At 36.6% G+C, this 22,063-nt stretch overlaps 1 protein-coding gene across 1 annotated transcript in view; it reads right to left on the reverse strand.

Moving 5' to 3' along the window:
- Window positions 1–22,063, reverse strand: part of CCDC7 (coiled-coil domain containing 7) — a 346,398-nt gene that overhangs the window by 43,432 nt on the left and 280,903 nt on the right. Inside the window, exon 23 of the mRNA XM_040645272.1 lies at window positions 9,245–9,349. Coding sequence (XP_040501206.1) covers window positions 9,245–9,349 — 105 coding nt within the window. The remainder of the gene's footprint in view (window positions 1–9,244; window positions 9,350–22,063) is intronic.

A 22,063-nucleotide genomic window follows, 5' to 3' on the forward strand; every position in this document is an offset into this window, starting at 1 on the left:
GTAGTTTATAGGTTTCCAGGAAGGCATCCATTTCTTCCAGGTTGTTTAATTTATTGGCATATAGTTGTCAATAATAGTTTCTAATTATTTTTTCTGTTTCTTTGGTGTTTGTTGTGATATCTCCCCTTTCATTCATAATTTATTAATTTGGGTCCTTTCTCTATTCTTTTGAATAAGTCTGGCCAGTGGCTTATTGATCTTATTTATTCTTTAAAAAAACCAGCTTCTAGTTTTGTTGATATGCTCTACTGTGCCCCTGGTTTCTGATTCATTGATCTCTGCTCTAATCTTGATCAACTGCCTTCTTGTGCATGGGTTAGGCATGTTCTGTTCTAGCTCCAGCTTCTTAAGGTAAGAATATAAAGACTGCATTTTAGATTGTTCTATTCCTTTGGGTGAGGCTTGGATGGCTATGTATTTTCCCCTTAGGACCGCCTTTGCAGTGGTTTTGGATCAATGTGTTTTCATTCTCATTCATTTCCATAAATTGCTTAAGTTCTTCTTTAATTCCCTGATTTACCCAATCATTCTTAAGCAGGATGGTTCTTAGTTTCCAAGTGTTTGAGTTTCTTCCAAATTTTTCCTTGTGATTGAGTTCCAGTTTCAAATCATTGTGGTCTGAGAATATGCAGGGAATAATCACAGTCTTTTGGTATTGGTTGAGACCTGTTTTGTGACCCAGTATATGGTATTCTGGAGAAAGTTCCATGTGCATTCAAAAAGAATGAGTATTCTGTTGTTCTTGTGTGTAGTGTTCTGTATATATCCATGAGGTCCACCTGGTCCAGTATGTCATTCAAAGCTCTTGTTTCTTTGTTGATTTTCTGCTTAGGTGATCTGTCTATTGCTGAGGGGAGTATTGAAGTCCCCTACTATTTTTTTTTAAGATTTTATTTATTTATTCGACAGAGAGAGAGACAGCTAGTGAGAGAGGGAACACAAGCAGGGGTAGTGGGAGAAGAAGAAGCAGGCTCCCAGCGGAGGAGCCTGATGGGGGGCTCGGTCCCAGAATGCCAGGATCACGCCCTGAGCCGAAGGCAGACGCTTAACGACTGAGCTACCCAGGCGCCCCGAAGTCCCCTACTATTAATGCATTATCTATATGTCTCTTTATTCAGGTTAAGAGTTGGCTTGTATGTCTAGCTGCTCCCCTGTTGGGGGCATAGATATTTATAATTGTTATATCCTCCTGTTGAATACACCCTTTAAGAATAATATAGTGTCCTTCTGTATCTCTAACTACAGTCTCTAGCTTAAAATCTAATCTTTCTGATATGAGAATTGCTACCCAGCTTTCTTTTGAGGTCCATTGGCATGAAAAATGGTTTTCCATCCCTTCACTTTCAGTCTGGATGTATCTTTAGGTTCAAAATGAGTCTCTTGTACACAGCAAATCCTGTGGTGTTTTATGGGAGCATTTAGGCCATTCACATTGACAGTGATTATTGAGAGAGATGATTTTAATGTCATGCTGCCTGTGAAGTCTTTGTTACTATGGATTGTAAATTTCTGTACTGTATCACTCTTGGTGTCTTTTTACTTTTATAGAACCCCCTTAATATTTCTTTTTTTATGATAATATTTTTATTATGTTAGTCACCATACAGTACATCCCTAGTTTTTGATGTAAAGTTCCATGATTCATTACTTGCGTATAACACCCAGTGCACCATGCAATATGTGCACTCCTTAATACCCATCACCAACCTATCCCATCCCCTAGAACCCCCCTTAATATTTCTTATAGGGCTGGCTTGGTGGTCACATATGCTTTCAGTTTCTGCCGGTCTTGGAAGGACCTTGTCTCTCCATCAATTCTGAATGACAGTCTTGCTGGATAAAGGATACTTGGCTGCATGTTCTTCTCACTTAGTGCTCTGAATATATCTTACCAGCTTTTCCTGGCTTGCCAAGTCTCTGTAGACAGGTCTGACGTTATTCTGATGTTCCTCCTTCTGTAGATGAGGATTCTCTTCCCCCTGGCTGCTTTTAAGATTTTATCCTTGGATCTAAGATTTGTGAATTGTACTATTATGTGACGTGGTGCTGGTCTGTTCTCATTGATCTTGGGAGGGGTCCTCTCTGCCTCTCGGACACGAATGCTTGTTTCCTTCACCAGATTAGGGAAGTTCTCAGCTCCAATTTGTTCGAATACCTCTTCTAGACCTATCTCTTTCTCCACCCTCTCAGGAATGCCAGTGATTCTGACATTGGAATGTTTCATTGAGTCAGTAATCTCCCATATTCTACATTCTTGAAATTGGAGTTTTTAAGCTAAGTTCCCACTTTTTCCTTTTCTATCATCCCATCTTCCAATTCACAAATTCATTCTGCCTCGTTTACCATGGCCATCAGAGCATCTGGTTTAGACTGCATTTGATTCATAGCATTCTTAATTTCTGCTAGATTTGCTCTCATTTCCACCCTTAGAGATTCTATATTCCCGTTAATTTTTTTTTGAAGCCTACACATCATCTTGACCATTGTTACTCTGAACTCCGTTTCTGACAATATGGTTATATCCATATCCATTTGTTCTGTGGCAGAGGCCACAGACTCTATCTTTTCTTTGTGTGTGGGGGGGGATTTCTTCTCCTTGCCATTCTGATGAGGGGAGGTTGCGGGGATGTACAGAGCCCAAATTATTGACCAGGACCCAAGCAATGTGCACTTGTTTTATAGGGGCCTTAGGAATGTGGGCTTCTTATTTTTTCAGTCTGCCTTCTGGGGGAGGGGCCTGCCATGCTGATACTCAGACAACCTTGTTTGGGTAGAGTTGTCCTCTCCCCTGTGGGGGTGGGGGTTGGGCACAGTGTGAACCATTTTTTTCTGGGCTTTTGTTCTCTGGTGGCTTTCCCTGGGGGTTTTCTATGACTCTTCTGAGAGTCAGAACAACAGTGGCCGTTTCCAAGCCTCTGTCTCAGAACAGAGAGTTTGCAGTCTGTTCTTCACTGAGCTCTCCTGGCCACTATAACTTTGTTTCTGTCAGTGCTGCTAAAAACCCTGCAGGGTCCTGGGTTGTGCGCCCCACAGCCACTCTCCCAGCCATCACTCCCAGGGCGGGCACATCTCTGTTGTTTGTGCTTCTAACACTTCCAGATCCCCCGGTTCCTGCGCGCACACCCGAGCTCCCGGTTTCAGTCTGGTCCACGTGCTTCCAAGCTCCTGGTTTCAGTCTGGTTTCTCCGCAGCCTCTGGTCTGCGAATCTGGCCCACTCCCCAGTGCAGGTGGCTACTGCTTCCCGGTGCCTGAGGGCAGCAGTTCCTTCACACTTCCGTTTATCTTCTGATATCTGTGCACGGATTCACAGCTCCCTGCTTTGTACCTCAATATTCAGTGCTGGAGATGTTCGTTTGTAGAGATCCAGATGTATCTTCCTACGTCTTAGGCTGATTTCATGGGTGTTCAGGATGGTCTGGTAGATATCCTGCTCGCTGAAAAATTGTCCCCTACTCCTCCGCCATCTTTTTCTCCTCTAATCTATCAGTTCTGAAGGACAAGTTTACTGAATAAAAAATTCTTGGTTGGCAGTGTTCTTCCCCCCTTTTAAATTTGAGTATATCATCCAATTCCCTCCTGGGCTGCAAGGTTTCTGCTTGCAGAAATCCACTAATTGATTTATGACATTTCCTTGAATATAATAAGTCACATTTGCTGCTTTCAATATTTTCTTTTTCTTTAAGTTTTGAGAATTTAATTATATGTCTCAATGTGGGTCTCTTTTTATTCATTTTATTTGATGTTGTTTGTGCTCCTTGTAACTGGTTGTATGTTTATTTCTACAGGTTTGGGAATTTTTTTTAGCTCTTGCTAGAGTACGTTCTGCCCCTTTCTCATTCTCCTTTCCTTTTGTGACTCCCATAATACATATATTAAGTTTCACTTTATGATGACCCATAGTCCCTTAAGACATCTTTATTCCTTTTCATTCTGTTTTTCTTTTTGCTCCTCTGGTTAGATAATTTCTACTGAGTTGTCATTGACTTTACTGATTTTTCTTCTGCTTCACCTAGTCTGTTATGAAGTCATTCTATTGATTTTTTTTTTCAAGTCAGTTATTTTATTCTTCAGCTTTATGATTTCTGTTTGGTACTCTTCTATCTCTGTTGAAATTTCTACTTTTTTCATGCATTACTCTCCTGACTCAGTAAGCATCTTTATAACCTTTATTTTGAATTCTCAGTTGTGTATATCACTTGTCTCTGTTTCCATAGGGTCAGTTTCTGGATATTTGTCTTATTCTTTTGTTCAGAACATATTCCCATTTCTTCAGTTTCCTTAACTCTCTGTGTTGTTTTGTGTGCACTAGATAAAACAGCCATAAACAGCCATCTCTCCCAGTGATAACAGTCTGGCCTTGTGTAAGAGATGAACCTTGCCAATCAGCCTAGCCACTCTCTTGTTTGCCTCTCCAACTCTCAGCTTCTTTAAACTGCTATCTTTGTTCTTAGTAGCTCCCAGGAGATTCAGGTGTGCCATGACCAGTTGGCAGCCCAAAGACATTAGAAATGTCCACACACTCAATCATGCATCATGGATTACCACTAATTGTCCTTTTAGCTCATCAATGCAGACTAAGTGAAAGCTCAATCATCAGGCTGAAGATAGAAAAGTCAGGATGTTAGATAAGTAGTCTATCTCCTAATAGGGAGAAACTTGGAATTGGGTGTTTTTGCCCACTCATCCGGTTATGATTTGGAGGGGATAGTCATTGAGAGTGCTTTTGTACCCATATAGAACTGCATCATTAATTTATGTGGTCCTGGGGGACTCACAAATGCCAAGCCCCAGCAGCTCCCAGGACTGCCAAGCCCTTAGACAAAGAAGTTGGGGTGCTAGATGTATAGAAAAACTCATTTTAAGGAGAAGCTGGAGACTTGGTTTTATCCCTGGGATGAGCCATGAGAAGGCACAGTTTACTCTCACATGCTTACTCCAGATTCCAGAGGATTACTAATTAGCTTAACAAATGCCAAACACTGTTGGTTTTCAGAGCTAAGTGATTTGGGGGCCCATCCCTCAAGTGGCAGCTGTCAAAGTTGTGGACATGTTCCTTCTAGGGAGAAGTTAAAAACTTGGTTTTATTGTTACTGCTGGAAGAAGATAGAGAAAATGCCCACAAGCACTTTCAGGTTCCTAGGAGGATCCTAATTAGCCCCATGCAGGGTGATTTAGAAGTTTGACTCTCAGAGAGTAGATAAGAATGCAGTCAAACCCCTTCCAGAGAGAAACTGGGAGCCTTGTATTTTTGCCTACTCCCTCTGTATTGAGCCCAAGGGGATTGCCATTGGAAGTGTTCATGCACTTATTTAAAAATGCCATTTTTTTCAAGAAATAAGAAGTGTTGGTGAGGATGTGGAGAAAAAGAAACATTTTTATACTGTTGGGAATGTAAACTGGTACAGTCACTGTGGCAATAGCATGGAGGTTCCCAGAAAAAAATTAAAAATAGAAATACCATATGATCTGATAATTCTATTACTATTTCCCCCAAAGAAAACAAAACTAATTTGAAAAGATATTTGCACCCCTATGTTTATTGCAGCAATAGCCAAAGTATGGAAGCAACCTAAGTGTTCATTGATAGGCAAATGGTTAAGAAAGATTAGAGATTAGATAGATAGATATAGATATGTAACAGAATATTACTCAATATTACTCAGCCATAATAAAAGGTGAGAATGTGCCATTTGCTAAAACATGAATGGACCTAGAGGATATTATGCTAAGTGAAATAAGTCAGACTGAGAAAGACAAATACCATATGATTTCATACATATGCAGAATCTTAAACAAACAAAAAGAAGAATCAGGCCTATAAATGCAGAGAACAAACTAATGGTTACCAGAGCAGAGGGGGTTGGAGAATGGGCCAAATGGGTAAAGGGAAGTGGGAGATACAGGCTTCCAGTTGTGCAATGAATAAGTCACAAGAATAAAAGATGCAGCATAAGGAATATAGTCAATGATACTGCAATAATGTATAATGGCAGATGGTAGTTACACTTGTGGTGTGAGCATAGCATAATCTATAAACTTGTCATGGGGTGCCTGGGTAGCTCATTCAGTTAAGTGTCTGACTCTTGATTTCAGCTCACGTCATGATCTCAGGGTCGTGAGATCAAGCCCTGCATCAGGTTCCACCACTGGGCATGGAGCCTGCTTAAAATTCTCTCCCTCTCCCTCTGCCCTTCCCCACCCCACTTATGCTCTCTCTCTTTTAAAAAAAATTAATTTGTCAAATCACCATATTGTATACCTAAAGCTAACAATACGCTGTGTCAACTATACTCAAATAAAATAAGATAAAATAAAATAAAATAAAAATAAAATAAAATAGAATGGGTGTCCTCTTTTTAAAATTTGTGCCTTTAGGACTTATGAATACTGAGGCTCACTGGTTCTCCAAGCTAGTAATTTGGGAACCTGGCTGGCAGCCATAAAACTTGATTTCGAGGTATGTGGTCCAGACCCCTTCTTTGGCATTGAGTATGTCTCAAGTTTTCCTAATCATTTCAATGTGGGTATTTTACTGGTTGCCTAATGTATAGGAGACACTCAACTAATTTCTGGGTTTTTCTCAGAGGGAACTGATCTGTGTTTAGCTGTATATGCAGTCCATCTGTGGGAGGAAGAAAGTCAGGAGTCTCCTATCCTGCCATCCCTTTATTTTTCAATCTACGTGTCTTTATATCTAATATGTGTTTATTATAAACAGGTAGTTGGGTGGTTGTTGTTGTTTTTTAAATCAACTCTGACATTATCTGTATATTTAGACCATTGACATTTAAAGTGATTATTGTTATACCTGGATTAATAGCTACCATATTTGTTACTTATTTCTCTCTTTCTTTCTTTTTCTTTCCATTTTCTCTCTTCTTTTGTCAATGTTGTAAACATGAGTTGGGTTTCTTTTTCTTTTTTTTTAATTCACCCTAGATACCTGATAAGGCTCCTGGAGGAAAATTTCATAAAAGTGTGGGATATTATATAAGACTCTGTCCTAGAACATTTTATCTCTCAATCTAGTTCATGTTCAGTCTCCAGCAATTATTCAATGATACTCTAAGTTTTCTTATTAGTTGCTGGATCCAGTTTTGATTTTTGTTTTCAGTAAGATGTGATTCTCATTTTTCACCTATCTGTATAGTTTGGGAGTCATGGTTTGCCCTATGACTTCAGTTCTTTGATGAAGCAAAGGGTTGTTGAATTCCAGTTAATTTTGTTTTCTTAGTATATAGACATAAAATTGGTTTTTTTATAGTTTTACCTTATGTCCAGTAATCTTAATAAATCAAGTTGATAATTTTCAGAGTTCAGTATAGACTACAGATTCTTTTAGATTGCGATAACTGCACAGTCATAATGTCTGCAGCTGAGAGTTTTCTCTCTCCCTTTGAATTTTTACAACTTTTCTTCTTAATTTATTATAACAGCTAGGGTAACCAGGACAATAATGAGTAAAAATAATGATAAAACACATTTATATCTCATTCCCAATATTGAAGGAAAATAATTTACTATTAAGTTGCTGAAAGTATTTTGTATTTTTTAAAGATACAAATTCCAAATAAAGAAATTTTAATTCATTTATTTATTGAGATTATGTTTTTTCTTATTTGATTAATGAGGTAAAGTTCTATAGTGATTTTTATTCCTATAAAATTGGTATTAACATCCCTACTTTCTATTCAGACTTTAGTGATTTGGGTCTTCTTTCATTTTTTCTTCATCAATCTAAATTTTTCTCAATTTCATTGATCTAATGAATCCTCTGTGGACAGCATATATTTGGATAATGTTTTTGATCCATTCTGCCAACCTCTGCCTTTTATTTGGAGAATTTAATCCACTTACATTTAATTACTGATAAAGAATTTATTGCTGTCACTGCAAGTTGTTGTTTTGTTGTTGTTGTTGTTCCTCGTTTCCTCTGATATTGACTTCTTTCATGTTCAGTTGATTTTTTAAGGGACTATGTATTTTGTTTCCTTTTTAAATTTCCTTTGCATGCATTCTGTAAATACTTTCTTTTTAGTTAGCGAGGGGATTATGTATAACTTCTTAAAATTATAACAATCTAAATTTAAATTGATATCAAACTTAACTCCAGTTACATCCCAAAACTACTCCCATACAGCTCCATCCTCCTTTTTTTATATTGCCACAAACCACATTTTTATACATTGTATGCTCAATGACATAGAGTTGGTGTTATTTGTATATATTTTCTTTACAATATTATATAAAATAAAAAGTGGAGTTACAAACCACAATTTCAGTAATGCTTGCTTTTATATTTGGCATGTACTTTACTAAAAATGTTTATTTCTTCATATAGCTTAAAGTTATTGTCTAACATCCTATCACTTTGACCTGAGAGAGTCCCTTTAGAGTTTCTTATAAGTCAGGTCTAGTAGCAATGCCTTGGATGCCAGGAGATCTTCTATTCTTTGTAGTTTGGTTTTGTGCTGGAGCACTTCTTCACATTTCCACCAAATTTTCTTACAATTTTGAAGATTTTTTTCTTAAGTAACATTCTCTTAGTTACTGTAAACATTTGATTGTTTCCCACTGCTCTGACAAAGTTGAAATTGACAGTTCCTGGGGTTTTGTTTGTTTGTTTTTGGTTTTTAATGTTTCTTCCAAAGATCAAGAACTTAGGGACACCTAGTCTATTTTGCTGCCTTATGGTAGTTATTTGGAAACTATTTCAGAACACTCAGTTTATATTTTATAGCAAAGTACTTAGTCAACTGGTCACACCAGTTTTACACATGTTCTAACTTCTTACATATTTTTCTCTCCATTAGAAATTTCCCAACTTGGTGATAAGGAGATGAAAAGTCTATCTTGTGAAAGCTCCATTTTTAAAATTCCTCTTGTTATTAGAAAAGATGATGTAAGAAATGAAAATTATGTTCTCTAAGAAACTGATCATATAACATCTAGTTTGTTATGACAATTCACAATGTAGGGTGAATCCTATCTATTTTCTGTTTCATAAACAGGAAAGGAAAACTATTAACCATTACCTAATGAATACTTGTTTGGTGGATTAATGAGCACATAACAAATTCACTTAAAGATAAATATTAATTGATTGATTAGAATAAAATTATTTTTGAGAAGTTGTCCTATGTTTGAATTTCTTATATTCTTTTAACAACAGAACTATAGATTTAGAATACTGTAACTGTTAAACTGTGTTTACTTGCCCAAACATCATAAATCTCTACTTACCTATGACTTTGTTTAAATCTAATTGATGTATTAGATCACTAATTGATGGATTTACTGCTGGAAGATCTGCTGTATCTTGAAGTTCTGAGGCCACTTCATTTTTAACTAGAATAATAACAGATTGCCAGATTAGTTGATTTAAAACTAAAATTTTGTTTATGGTCAAATTATAGCACATAAAATTAATTAGAAATATTTTACTGTATGGTTATTTAGTTTTATTTTTTTAAGTTTCTTTTTAAATTCCAGTTAGTTAACATAGAGATATTAGTTTCAGGTGTACAATTTAGTGATTCAACACTTACATACAGCACCTGGTGCTTATCACAAGTATACTCCTTAATCTTATTTACTTCACAATTTAACATACATTATCTAATTAAATACACATATGCCTAATAATTTTTAAAAACTGATTAAATAGCTACTATGTGCTAGATATTATACTAAGCACTTCTCAAATATTACCTCCTTTAATACTCACAATAATTCTAGGAAGTAGGTATTTTATTCCCCTTTAACAGATACCCGAAGTAGAGCTGAGAGAGATTATGAATATTTTAGAAGTTCACATAGTTATTAAGTACAAAAGCTTAAAATGAATTTTGTTCTTTTAGAATCCAAAATCTATTCTCCAGCTAGTAGATTCAAATGTCTACCAGAACTGAGCATGTAATGTGTGTGAAATGGAACTGCTGATGTTTGGAGTGGCATGAATAACAGAAGTGAAATGGAGAGTATATGTTTATTAAAAATAAAAAGCTATTACTCTTACTGACTGTTACAAATACAGGCCTAGTGTTCCTGGGTCATCTAAATTCTCAAGAGAATACAGAAATGTAGATATTTGAAAGGAATTCCAAGATTTTAAAGTATTTATTAAATATTAATTTAAAAGTTTTAAGCATGTTTGTGGATAAAATATCACCAGCTATTATCACAAGAGACTTACCTAATTTTATAAAGGATTAACTCTAACACATGGGTAGAATTTAAGAGTCAATTGCTAGATTATATTTCTTTGTAAAACATCATTATTTATCCACCAAAATACCTATCATCTAGGAACAGGAAAATAAGATGCTGAGGAAATCAACACTTTCAGAAAAAGAAAATGCCAATAAACAAAATATGCCAAGAAAAAAGTGGAAAGAATAATTAAAAATTAAAATTCGCAATTAAATTAATCTTTCAAAAGGTCAGACCCCCCCATATTTTAATGCATAGAATTCCTTATAATTCTTAAAGAATTAAATCTTATGCCATAGTACATAAAAAGGGAATTTTTCCATTTCCTTTGCAAAGAAAATAGTCATTGTGAAGACATTGACATTGAAATAGACATAACTGGTATAATTGACAATTAAAAAACACACATAGAAATATAATGCAATGAAATATAATGCAAGTCACATATGTAACTGAAGATAATAATAGCTTTATCGAAAATAAAAGAAATAAGTAAAATCAATTTTAGTAATGTTTTATTTAACAAAATAGATTTAAAAAATCATTTCAACATGTAATAAAAATACAATGGATGAGATATGTTAAGTAATTATTTTCATAGTAGGTCTTCAAACTCAAGTATATATTTTAAACTTATAGTACACCTCAATTCAGATTAGCTGCATTTCAAGTGTTTGATATCCACATGTGGCTAGTTGTTGCCACATTACACAGTATAGGTTTAGAATATAAATGCGAAAATCTTAAATAAGTAATAAGGAAATAGAATTCATAAGTTTATTAAAATAACAGCATGGCATCATCTAGTAGGATTCATTCCCAGAATTCAAGGTAAATCATCTCTTAATATAGTTATTATATTAATGGCTCTCAAGAGAAATGATGTAAGATTATCTTAAGGTAAAAAGTCATTTACAAAACTTAAACGTATATTCCTTTTTGATTTCCCCAACTTTATAGAGATATAGTTCACATATAACATTGTATAAGTTTAGGGTTTATAATGTGATGATTTTACACTTATATATTGCAAACTGAATACCACAATAAGATTAATATGTCTATCATTTTACATCTTGCAAACTGAATACCACAATAAGGTTAATATATCTATCATCTTACATCACATACACACACACACACACACACACACATATTTAAGATGCAGTCTCTTGGGAATTTTCAAGTACACAGTATATTTAAGATGTAGTCTCTTGGGAATTTTCAAATATACAGTAGAGTATTGTTAACTACAGTCACCATGCTGTATATTACAACCCCAGAACTTATTAATCTTATAAATTGAAGTTTATACTCTTTGGCCAACATTTCCCCATCTCACCTACTTTCAGGCCCCTGGCAACCACTATTCTACTCTATGTTCTCATGAGTTAGCACTTTTTGGATTACATATATAAGTAAGATAATACAGTACTTGTCTTTTTTGTCTGACTTATCACTTAGCTTAATAACCCCAAGGTCCATCCATGTTTTGCAAAGAACAACATTTCGTTCTTTTTTATGGCTGAATAATATTTTACTGTGTATTTTTGCACATTTACTTTATCCATTGATTTGTCAAAAAGACACCTAGATTTTTTCCATAACTTGGCTAAGGTGAATAATGCTGTAATAGACATGGAAGTGCAGGTATTTCTTTGGAATTCTGATTTCATTTTCTTCAGATACATACCCAGAAGTTGGCATGTTGAATCATATGGTAATTCTTTCTTTCTTTTTTTTAAGAACCTCCACATTGTTTTCCATTGGCTGTAACAATATGGTTCCCTTTTCTCCACATCCTCACCAGCATTTGTTATCTCTTGTTTTATTGATAATAACCATTTTAACATGTGTGAGATGATATCTTATTGTGCTTTTGATACACATTTCCTTGACAATTAGTAATGTTGAGAATCTTTTCATCTACCTGCTGCCATTTAATGTTTTCTTTGGAAAAAGGTATATATTCAGGTCCTCTATCCAGTTTCAATTGGATTACTAGTGTTAATGCTATTGAGTTATATATTTTAGATATTGACCTCTTATTCAACATGAAGTTTACAGACATTTTTTCTATTCTGCAGGTTTCCTTTTCATTTTGTTGACAGTTTCTTTTGCTGTACAGATTTAAAGTTTGGTTTGTCCTATTTATTTACTTGTGCATTTGTTGCTTGTGCTTCTGGTATGTTGTTCAAAAAGTCATTGCCAAGACCAATGTCAAAGAGCCTTTTCAATGTCAAAGAGATTTATGGTTTCAGGGCTTACAGTTCAGTCTTTAATCCCTTTCAAGTTGATTTTCGTGTATAGGAATCAATTTCATTTTTTGCATGTAGATATTAAAGTTTCCCAACACAACTTATTGAAAAGACTATCCTTTCTTCATTTGAGTATTCTTGGCTTCCTTGCGTAATATTAGTTGACTGTATATGCATAGGTTTATTTCTGGACTCTCGATTCTGTTTCATTTGTCTTTGTGGTAGTTTTTATGCCAGTTTTGATTACAATAGCTTTGTAGTATATAGTTTAAAATCAGGAAGTCCAATGCCTGCAATTTTGTTCTTTCTTAAGATAACTTTGGCTGTTTGTGGGGGTTTTTTGTTCCTATTATTCCTCACAAATTTTATGATAGCTTTTTCTATTGCTGTGGAAATGCCATGTATAGTGACTGCATAAATCTACAGATGGCTTTGGGTTGTATGGATATTTTAACAATATTAATTCTTCCTCATTTTGGGAGAGGAAGATGATAATAGAGTAGGAGGGCCTTGAGCTTACCTCTTCCCATGAATACAACTAAATAACTATAAAATCATCCTAAATACCCCAGAAATTGACCTGAAAACTGACAGAACAAACACAACTATAGGGAAGAAAAAGGCCACATCAAAGAAGGTAGGAAGTGTGGAGATTTGGTATAGAGAAGAAGTGAATCATGGGTACTGCAGAGGGGAGGGAGCCATAGTCAAGAAGAATGGCAAGAGACAGTGGAGCATACAGGGGAATGCACAAGAAGAACATTTCCCCAAATCCATTGGCTTGGAAAATGAGAGGAGCTGAATTTTGTGAGTTCTTGTAACCAGTGGACCTTTAAAGCCCAGAATTTTAAAGGTCAGTGGGCATGGCTGGCATAGAGCTCAGAGGGCACTACATAGTTCCTGGAGAGAAGGGAGGGAAACAACCTAGAGGCAGACAGCTTGGAAATAGTGATCTGAAGAACCCATGGGGCACAGTGGAGGGAGATTATTTGTTCTTCTCAGAGTGCATCCATAAGAAGAAGTGCTCATGGTGACGCCTCTCCAGGAACAAAGGAGCTAGCTGGCAGTTTCCCTCTCCACCCCTCAGCATAAACACAAGGCCATTTGTGGAAAGCAGCATAGCACCAACACTGGCTGCCTAACTTGCATACACCAAGCCCCATGCCCTTGCACTCTGGTGGGAATGCCCTTCTCAGTTGAGCTTGCATCATTCCCAGTGTGTTGGGCCCCTATCCCAGACAACCAACACAAACCCCTGCCCACAAACACATCTCCCAACCAGAGCTTTCTGCAGGGTCTCAGTCCTGGTGGAGGTTGTGTCAGGTCTCATTTCACAAGCAGAACAAGCACACCTAGTTAAAATCCACCATATTCAGGAGCAGGACCAGATGACTGGCCTGAAGGATAGAGCAACCAAAACACAACAGCAGAGTGCACACAGCACATACCAGGGACACTACTGAAGTGCCAGGCCATGACCACTTCTTCTTAAGGCCTTTACTTTCAGGAGCATGAGACATAACTGGCTTTTCTAACATAGAGAAGAATGTTGAGATTTAGACAAAATGCCAAGATGGAGCAATTCATCTAAAGTGAAAGAAGATAAGACCATGACCAGAGATATAAACAAAACAGATATAAATAACATGCCTAATGGAGAATTTAAAACTACAATTATAAGGATACTTACTAAGCTTGAGAAAAGAAGACATGAGTGAGACCCTTACCACAGAGATAAAAGAGGTAAAAAATATCAATCAGAGATGAAGAGTGCAGTATATGAGGTAAGAAACAGGCTTCATGCAATGAACAGCAGATTGGAAGAAGCAGAGGAATGAATTAGTGACCTAGAAGACAAAGTATTGGAAATTAATGAAGCTGAAGAAAAGGGAGAAAGAATAACTATGCAAAACAAGAATAGACTTAGGGAACTCAGTAATTACATCGAGCATAATAATGTTCATTATTATAGGAGTTACAGAAGAAGAAAGAGAAAAAGGGTCAGAAAATATATTTGAAGAAGTAATAGCTGAAAATTTCCATAATCTGGAGAAGGAAACAGTCATTCAGATCCAGGAGGCACAGAGAAATCCCATCAAAATCAACAAAAGCAGGCCAACACTAACACATATTATAATTAAATTTGCAAAATACAGTGATAAAGAAAACAATCTTAAAAGCAGAGCAAAAGAAATCCTTAACTTACAAGGGAATATCCATAAGGCTAGCTGCAGATTTCTCAACAGAAACTTGGTAAGCCAGAAGGGAGTGCCAGGATATATTCAATGTACTGAATGGGAAAAATCTGCAGCCAAGAATATTCTATCCAGCAAGGCTATCATTCAAAATAGAAGGAGAGATAAAGAATTTCCCAGACAAACAAAAACTAAAGAAGTTCATGACCACTAAATCATCCCTCAAGAAATATTAAAGGGTTCTCTGAGTGGAAAGGGGAGACCAGAAGTGACAAGGACAAGAAAGGATCAGAGAAAATCTCCAGAAACTATGATAAAATAAGTATAAAATGGCAATAAATACACATTTATCAGTAATTACTTTGAATGTAAGTAGACTAAATGCTGCAATAAAAATATATAGGGCATCACAATGGATTAAAAAACAAGACCCATCTATATGTTGCCTACAAGAGACCCATTTTAGACCTAGAAACACCTGCATCAATCTGCAGGTGAATGAAGAGGGGGTGAAGAAACAGCTATCAAGTGGATGTCCAAAGAAAGCCAGAGTGGCAATACTTACTGGACAAACTAGACTTTAAAACAAAGACTGTAAGAAGAGACAAAGAAGGGCACTGTAAAATATAAAGGGACAATCCAACAAGAAGATCTAACAATTGTAAATGTTTATGCACCCAATAAGGGAACACCTGAATATATAAAACAGTTAATAACAAACTTAAAGGAACTCATTAATAATGATACAATACTAGGGGACTTTAACACCACACTTACATCAATAGACAAATTATCTAAACAGAAAATCAACAAGGAAACAATGGCTTTGCCTGAAACACTGAACCAGATGGATCTAACAGATACATTCAGAACATTACATCCTGAAACAGAATACTCATTCTTTTCTATTGCGCATGGACCATTCTCCAGAATGGATCACATATTAGGTCACAAAACAGGACTGATCAAATATAAAAACTTTGAAATCATACCATACACCTTTTCTGACCACAGCACTATGAAACTAGAAGTCAACCACAGGAAAAAAAATATGGAAAAATCCCAAATACATGGAGATTAAGCAACATGCTACTAAAGAATGAATGGATCAACCAGGAAATCAAAGAAATAAAAACTACATGGACATTTCCCCATTGATATTCTTTCCCTACTTTGATGAAGATTAATTGACCATATAGTTGCAGGTCCATTTCTGGGTTTTCTGTTCTGTTTCATTGATCTGTGTGTCTGTTTTTGTGCCAGTACCACACTGTCTTGACCATGACACTTGTGTAATATAACTTGAAGTCCAGAATTGTGATGCCCCCAGCTTTTCTTTACTTTTTCAAGATTGCTTTGGCTATTTAAAATAAATAAAATTAAAAAAAAAAAAAGAAAACTGTAACTGTTATAAGTGCCCTATTTGCATAAGTGATGAGATGAAGACAGCAGGAAATACTTAATCTGATTAATTTCATTGTGCTCCCACTTTTTTAGGGAAAGAGAAGATTTAGGAACCCTGGTGCACATTGAAGTCCTCTTAAACTGGACCATATGCTTGATGAACATTAATAAGAATAAAACACATCTAAATGAAACTCTTCTCCTTTCTAGTGTCTCTTTATTTCCCTTGAGTGAATCACCCCTTTGTAGTGACAGAGGAATTAGTGTGCTTTGTTTCTTGTGTAATCGCCAGGGGTAGAGCTGCTGACAGAAACAAATGGCCTGGATTCTTTGGATTTTTTGTGTGGTGCCTTACTGGGGTTCTACTCAGTCTCTGCTACTGCTCCTAACAAGACATGTTTCCAGACTTCCTTGTGCACATTCAAATGCACAGTCCCTTCAAATAGTGATATGGGGGGATCCCCCAAAAATTTCCTACATCATTGTTGTCATTCTATAGTTTGGCTTGCCAAAGTCAAACTCTCCTACAAAGATCGTTTCTTCTTCTTCTTTTTTTTTTATATTCACTATCTTTTATTTTATTTTATTTTTTTAATAATTTTTATTTTGTTATGTTAGTCACCATACAGTATATCCTTAGTTTTTGATGATATGTTCCATGATTCATTATTTGCGTATAACACCCAGTGCACCATGCAATATGTGCTCTCCTTAATACCCATCACTGGCCTATCCCAATCCCCCACCCCCCTCTCCTCTGAAGCCCCCAGTTCGTTTCCCAGAGTCCACAGTCTCTCATGGTTTATTCCCCGAAGGCTTTTTCTGCATCAATGGAGAGGACCGTATGATTCTTGTCTCTTCTCTTATTAATGTGTTCTATCACACAGATTGATTTATGAATGCTGAACCACCCTTGCATCCCAGGGGTGAATGCCACCTGGTCGTGATGGATAATCCTTCCAATGTACCTTTGGATCCTATTAGCTAGGATCCTGTTGAGAATTTTGGCATCCGTGTTCATTAGGGATATGGGTCTGTAAGTCTCCCATTTTGGTGGGGTCTTTGCCTGGTTTTGAGATCAGCTACATGCAAAAGAATGAAACTTGGCCACTCTCTCACACCGTACACAAAGATAAACTCCAAATGGATGAAAGACCTCAATGTGAGACAGGAATCCATCAAAATCCTAGAGGAGAACATAGGCAGCAACCTCTACGACATCGGCCACAGCAACTTTTTTCATGACACATCTCCAAAGACAAGAGAAACAAAAGATAAAATGAACTTGTGGGACTTCATCAAAAGAAAAAGCTTCTGCACAGCCAAGGAAACAGTCAAAAAAACTAAGAGGCAGCCCACGGAATGGGAGAAGATATTTGCAAATGACACTACAGATAAAAGACTGCTATCCAAGATCTACAAAGAACGTCTCAAGCTCAATACACAAGAAACAAATAATCAAATCAAAAATGAGCAGAAGATAAGAGCAGACACTTTTCCAATGAAGACATACAAATGGCTAACAGACACATGAAAAAATGCTCAAAATCATTAGCCATTAGGGAAATTCAAATCAAAACCACATTGAGATACCACCTTATGCCAGTTAGAATGGCAAAAACTGACAAGGCAGGAAACAACAAATGTTGGAGAAGATGTGGAGAAAGGGGATCCCTCCTACATTGTTGGTGGGAATGCAAGTTGGTACAGCCACTTTGGAAAACAGTGTGGAGGTCCCTCAAAAAGTTAAAAATTGAGCTACCCTATGATCCAGCAATTGCACTACTGGGTATTTACCCCAAAGTTATAGATGTAGTGAAGAGAAGGGCCATATGCACCCCAATGTTCATAGCAGCATTGTCCACAATAGCCAAATCATGGAAGGAGCCAAGATGTCCTTCAACAGATGACTGGATTAAGAAGATGTGGTCCATATATACAATGGAATATTACTCAGCTATCAGAAAGAACGATTTCTCAACATTTGCTGCAACATGGACAGGACTGGAGGAGATAATGCTAAGCGAAATAAGCCAAGCAGAGAAAGACAATTATCATATGGTTTCACTCATTCATGGAACATAAGAAGTAGGAAGATTGGTAGGAGAAGAAAGGGAAGAAGGAAGGGGGGGTAAGCAGAAGGGGGAATGAAGCATGAGAGACTATGGACTCTGGGAAACAAACTGAGGGCTTCAGTGGGGAGGGTGGTGGGGGAATGGGATAGGCTGGTGATGGGTATTAAAGAGGGCACGTATTGCATGGTGCACTGGGTGCTATACACAAGTAATGAATCATGGAACTTTACATCAAAAACTTAGGATGTACTGTATGGTGACTAACATAACACACAAAAAAAATTATTATTAAAAAAAAATAAGTGATCAAAAACCTCCCCAAAAAACAAGAGCCCAGGGCCTAATGTATTCCCTGGGGGATCTTACCAAACATTCAAAGAAGAAATAATACCTATTTTCCTGAAGCTGTTCCAAAAAATAGAAGGAAACCTTCCAAAACTCCTTCTGTGAGGCCAGGATTACCTTGATCTCTTTTTTATTTCCATACAAATTTTAGGATTGTTTGTTCTGGCTCTGTGAAAAATGATGGTGGTATTTTGATAGCGATTGCATTAAACTTGTAGTTTGCTTTGGGTAGTATAGACATTTTAATAATTTTTGCTCTTCTAATCCACGAGCATGGGATGTTTTTCCATTTCTTTGTGTCATCTTCGATTTCTTTCATAAATGTTTTATAGTTTTCAGAGTACAGATCTTTTACCACTTTGGTTTGGTTTATTCCTAGGTATCTTATGGTTTTTGGTGCAATTGTAAATGGGATCAATTCCTTGATTTCTCTTTCTGCTGCTTCATTATTAGTGTATTAAAATGAAACAGATTTCTGGGACCTGGGTTGCTCAGTGGATTAAATATGTGACTTTTGATTTTGGCTCAGGTCATGATCTCAGGGTCCTGGGATTGTGGCCCACATTAGGCTCTGCACTCAGTAGGGAACTGCTTCTCCATCTCCCTCTGCCCCTCCTCACTCATGCACTCTATCTCTCTCAAATAAATTGAAATAAAATCTTTGTTTTATTTAAATTCAATTAGCCAACACATGGTATATCATTAATTTCAGATGTAGTGTTCAACAATTCATCAGTTGCTCATAACACCCAGTGCTCATTACATCACATGCCCTCCTTAATGCCCATCACCCTGTTACCCCATCCCCCCAACTGCCTACTCTTCAGCAACCCTCAGTTTGTTTCCTATATTTAAGAGTCTCTCATGGTATCTATCCCTCTCTGACTTCTTCCTATCCAGTTTCCCCTCCCTTCCCTTATGATCCTCAGCACTGTTTCTTATATTCTACATATGAGTGAAACCATATGATAATTGTCTTTCTCTGACTGGCTTATTTCACAGAGCATAATACCCTTCAGTTCATCTGCATCAATGTAAATAGTAAGTATTCAACATTTCTGGTGATTGAGTAATATTCCATTGTGTGTGTGTGTGTGTGTGTGTGTGTGTGTGTGTGTGTGTGTATCACATCTTATTTATCCATTCATCTGTTGAAGGACATCTCACTCCTTCCACAGTTTGGCTATTGTGTACATTGTTGCTATGAAAATTGGGGTGCAGGTGCTCCTTAGTTTCACTATATCTGTATCTTTGGGGTAAATACCTAGTAGTAAAATTTCTGGGTCCTAGGATACCTCTACTTTTAACTTCTTGAGGAAACTCCATACTGTTTTCCAGAGTGGCTGTACCAGCTTGCATTCCCACCAACAGTGTAAGAGGGTTGGTTCCCTTTCTCAGCATCCTCTCCAACATTTGTTGTTTCCTGTCTTGTTGATTTTAGCCATTCTGACTGGTGTAAGGTGGTATCTCATTGTGGTTTTGATTTGCATTTCCCTGATGCCAAGTGATGTTGAGCATTTTTTCATGTGTGTGTTGGCCATTTGTATGTCTTCTTTGGAGAAGTGTCCTTTGATGTCTTTTGCCCATTTTTTGACTGGATTATTTGTTTTTTGGGTGTTGAGTTTGAGAAGTTCCTTATCAATCTTGGATACCACCCCTTTATCTGATATGTCATTTGCAAATACCTTCTCCCATTATGTAGGTTGCCTTTTAGTTTTGCTGACTATTTCCTTTGCTGTGCAGAATCTTTTTATCTTGATGAAGTCCCAAGAGTTCATTTTTGCTTTTATTTCCTTTGCCTTTAGAGACATGTCTAACAAGAAGTTGCTGCAGCCAAGATTGAAGAAGTTGATGCCTGTGCTCTATTCTAGGATTTTTATGGATTCCTGTCTCACATTTAGGTTTTTCACATTTTGGGTTTATCTTTGTGTTGATGTGAGAGAACAGTTCAGTTTCATTATTCTGCATGTGGCATTTATTGAAGAGACTGTCTTTTTTCCATTGGATATTGTTTCCTGCTTTGTCAAAGACTAATAGACTTTAGAGCTAAGGGTCCATTTCTGGATTCTCTCTTCTGTTCCATTGATCTATGTGTCTGTTTTTGTTCCAGTACCATACCATCTTGATAATCACAGCTTTGTAATATAGTTTGAAGCCAGGCATTGTGATGCCACCAGCAATGGCTTTTTTTTCAACGTTCCTCTGGCTATTCAGGGTCTTTTCTGGTTCCATAGAAATTTTAGGGTTATTTGTTCCAGGTCTGTGAAAAATGTCGATGGTATTTTGATAGGGATTGCACTGAATGTGTAGATTGTTCTAGGTAGCACAGACATTTTAACTATATTTCTTCTTCCAATCCATGAGCATGGATTTTTCCATTTCCTTGTGTCTTCCTCAATATCTTTCAACGTGCTCTGTAGTTTTTAGAGTACAGATCCTTTATCTCTTTGGTTAGGTTTATTCCTAGGTATCTTATGGTTTTTGGTGCAATTGTAAATGAAATAGATTCCTTGATATCTCTTTCTACAGTCGCATTGTTAGTGTATAGAAATGCAACTGATTTCTGTGCATTGATTTTGTATCCTGCCACGCTGCTGAATTGCTGTATGAGTTCTAGCAACTTGGGGTGGAGTCTTTTGGGTTTTCCACATAAATTATCATGTCATCTGTGAAGAGTAATGGTTTGTCTTCTTCTTTGCTGATTCGAATGCCTTTTATTTCTTTTCGTTGTCTGACTGCTGAGGTTAGGACTTCTACTACTTTGTTGAACAAAAGAGGTGAAAGTGAGATTCCCTGTCATGTTCCTGACTTTAGGGGAGAAGCTCTCAGTTTTTCCCTATAGAGAATGATATTCACTGTGGGGTTTTCATAGATGGCTTTTATGATATTGAGGTATGTTCCTTATATCCCTACATTGTGGAGAGTTTTAATCAAGAAAGGATGTTGATTTTATCAAATGGTTTTTCTGCATCAATTGAGAGGATCATATTCTTGTCCTTTCTTTTATTAATGTGATGTATCATGTTGATTGATGTGCAAATGTTGAATCACCTTTGCAACCCAGGAATAAATCCCACCTGGTCATGGTGAATAATCTTTTTAATGTAATGTTGGATCCTGTTGACTAGTATCTTGGTAAGTATTTTGGCATCTATGTTTATCGGGGATATTGGTCTCTAATTCTCCTTGTTGATGCATATTTGTCTGGCTTTGGGAGCAAAGTAATGCTGGTTTCAACAAATGAGTTTGGAAGTTTTCCTTTCATTTCTATTTTTTGAAGTAGCTTCAGTAGAATAGGTATTATTTCTTCTTTAAATGTTTGGTAGAATTCCTCTGGGAAGCCATCTGGCCCTGGACTTGTTTTGTTTTGTTGGAGGGGGATTAGATTACTACTTCAATTTCCTTGCTGGTTATAGGTCTGTTCAGATTGTCTATATTTTTTCCTATTCCAGTTTTTGTAGTTTATAAGTTTCCAGGAATGCATCCATTTCTTCCAATTGCCTAATTTGCTGGCATATAGTTGCCCATAATATGTTCTTAAAATTGATTGTATTTCCTTTGTGTTGGTAGTGA

Source organism: Ursus maritimus, unplaced genomic scaffold (genome assembly GCF_017311325.1).
Source record: "Ursus maritimus isolate PB19 unplaced genomic scaffold, ASM1731132v1 scaffold_31, whole genome shotgun sequence".
NCBI classification, from domain to species: Eukaryota; Metazoa; Chordata; class Mammalia; order Carnivora; family Ursidae; genus Ursus; species Ursus maritimus.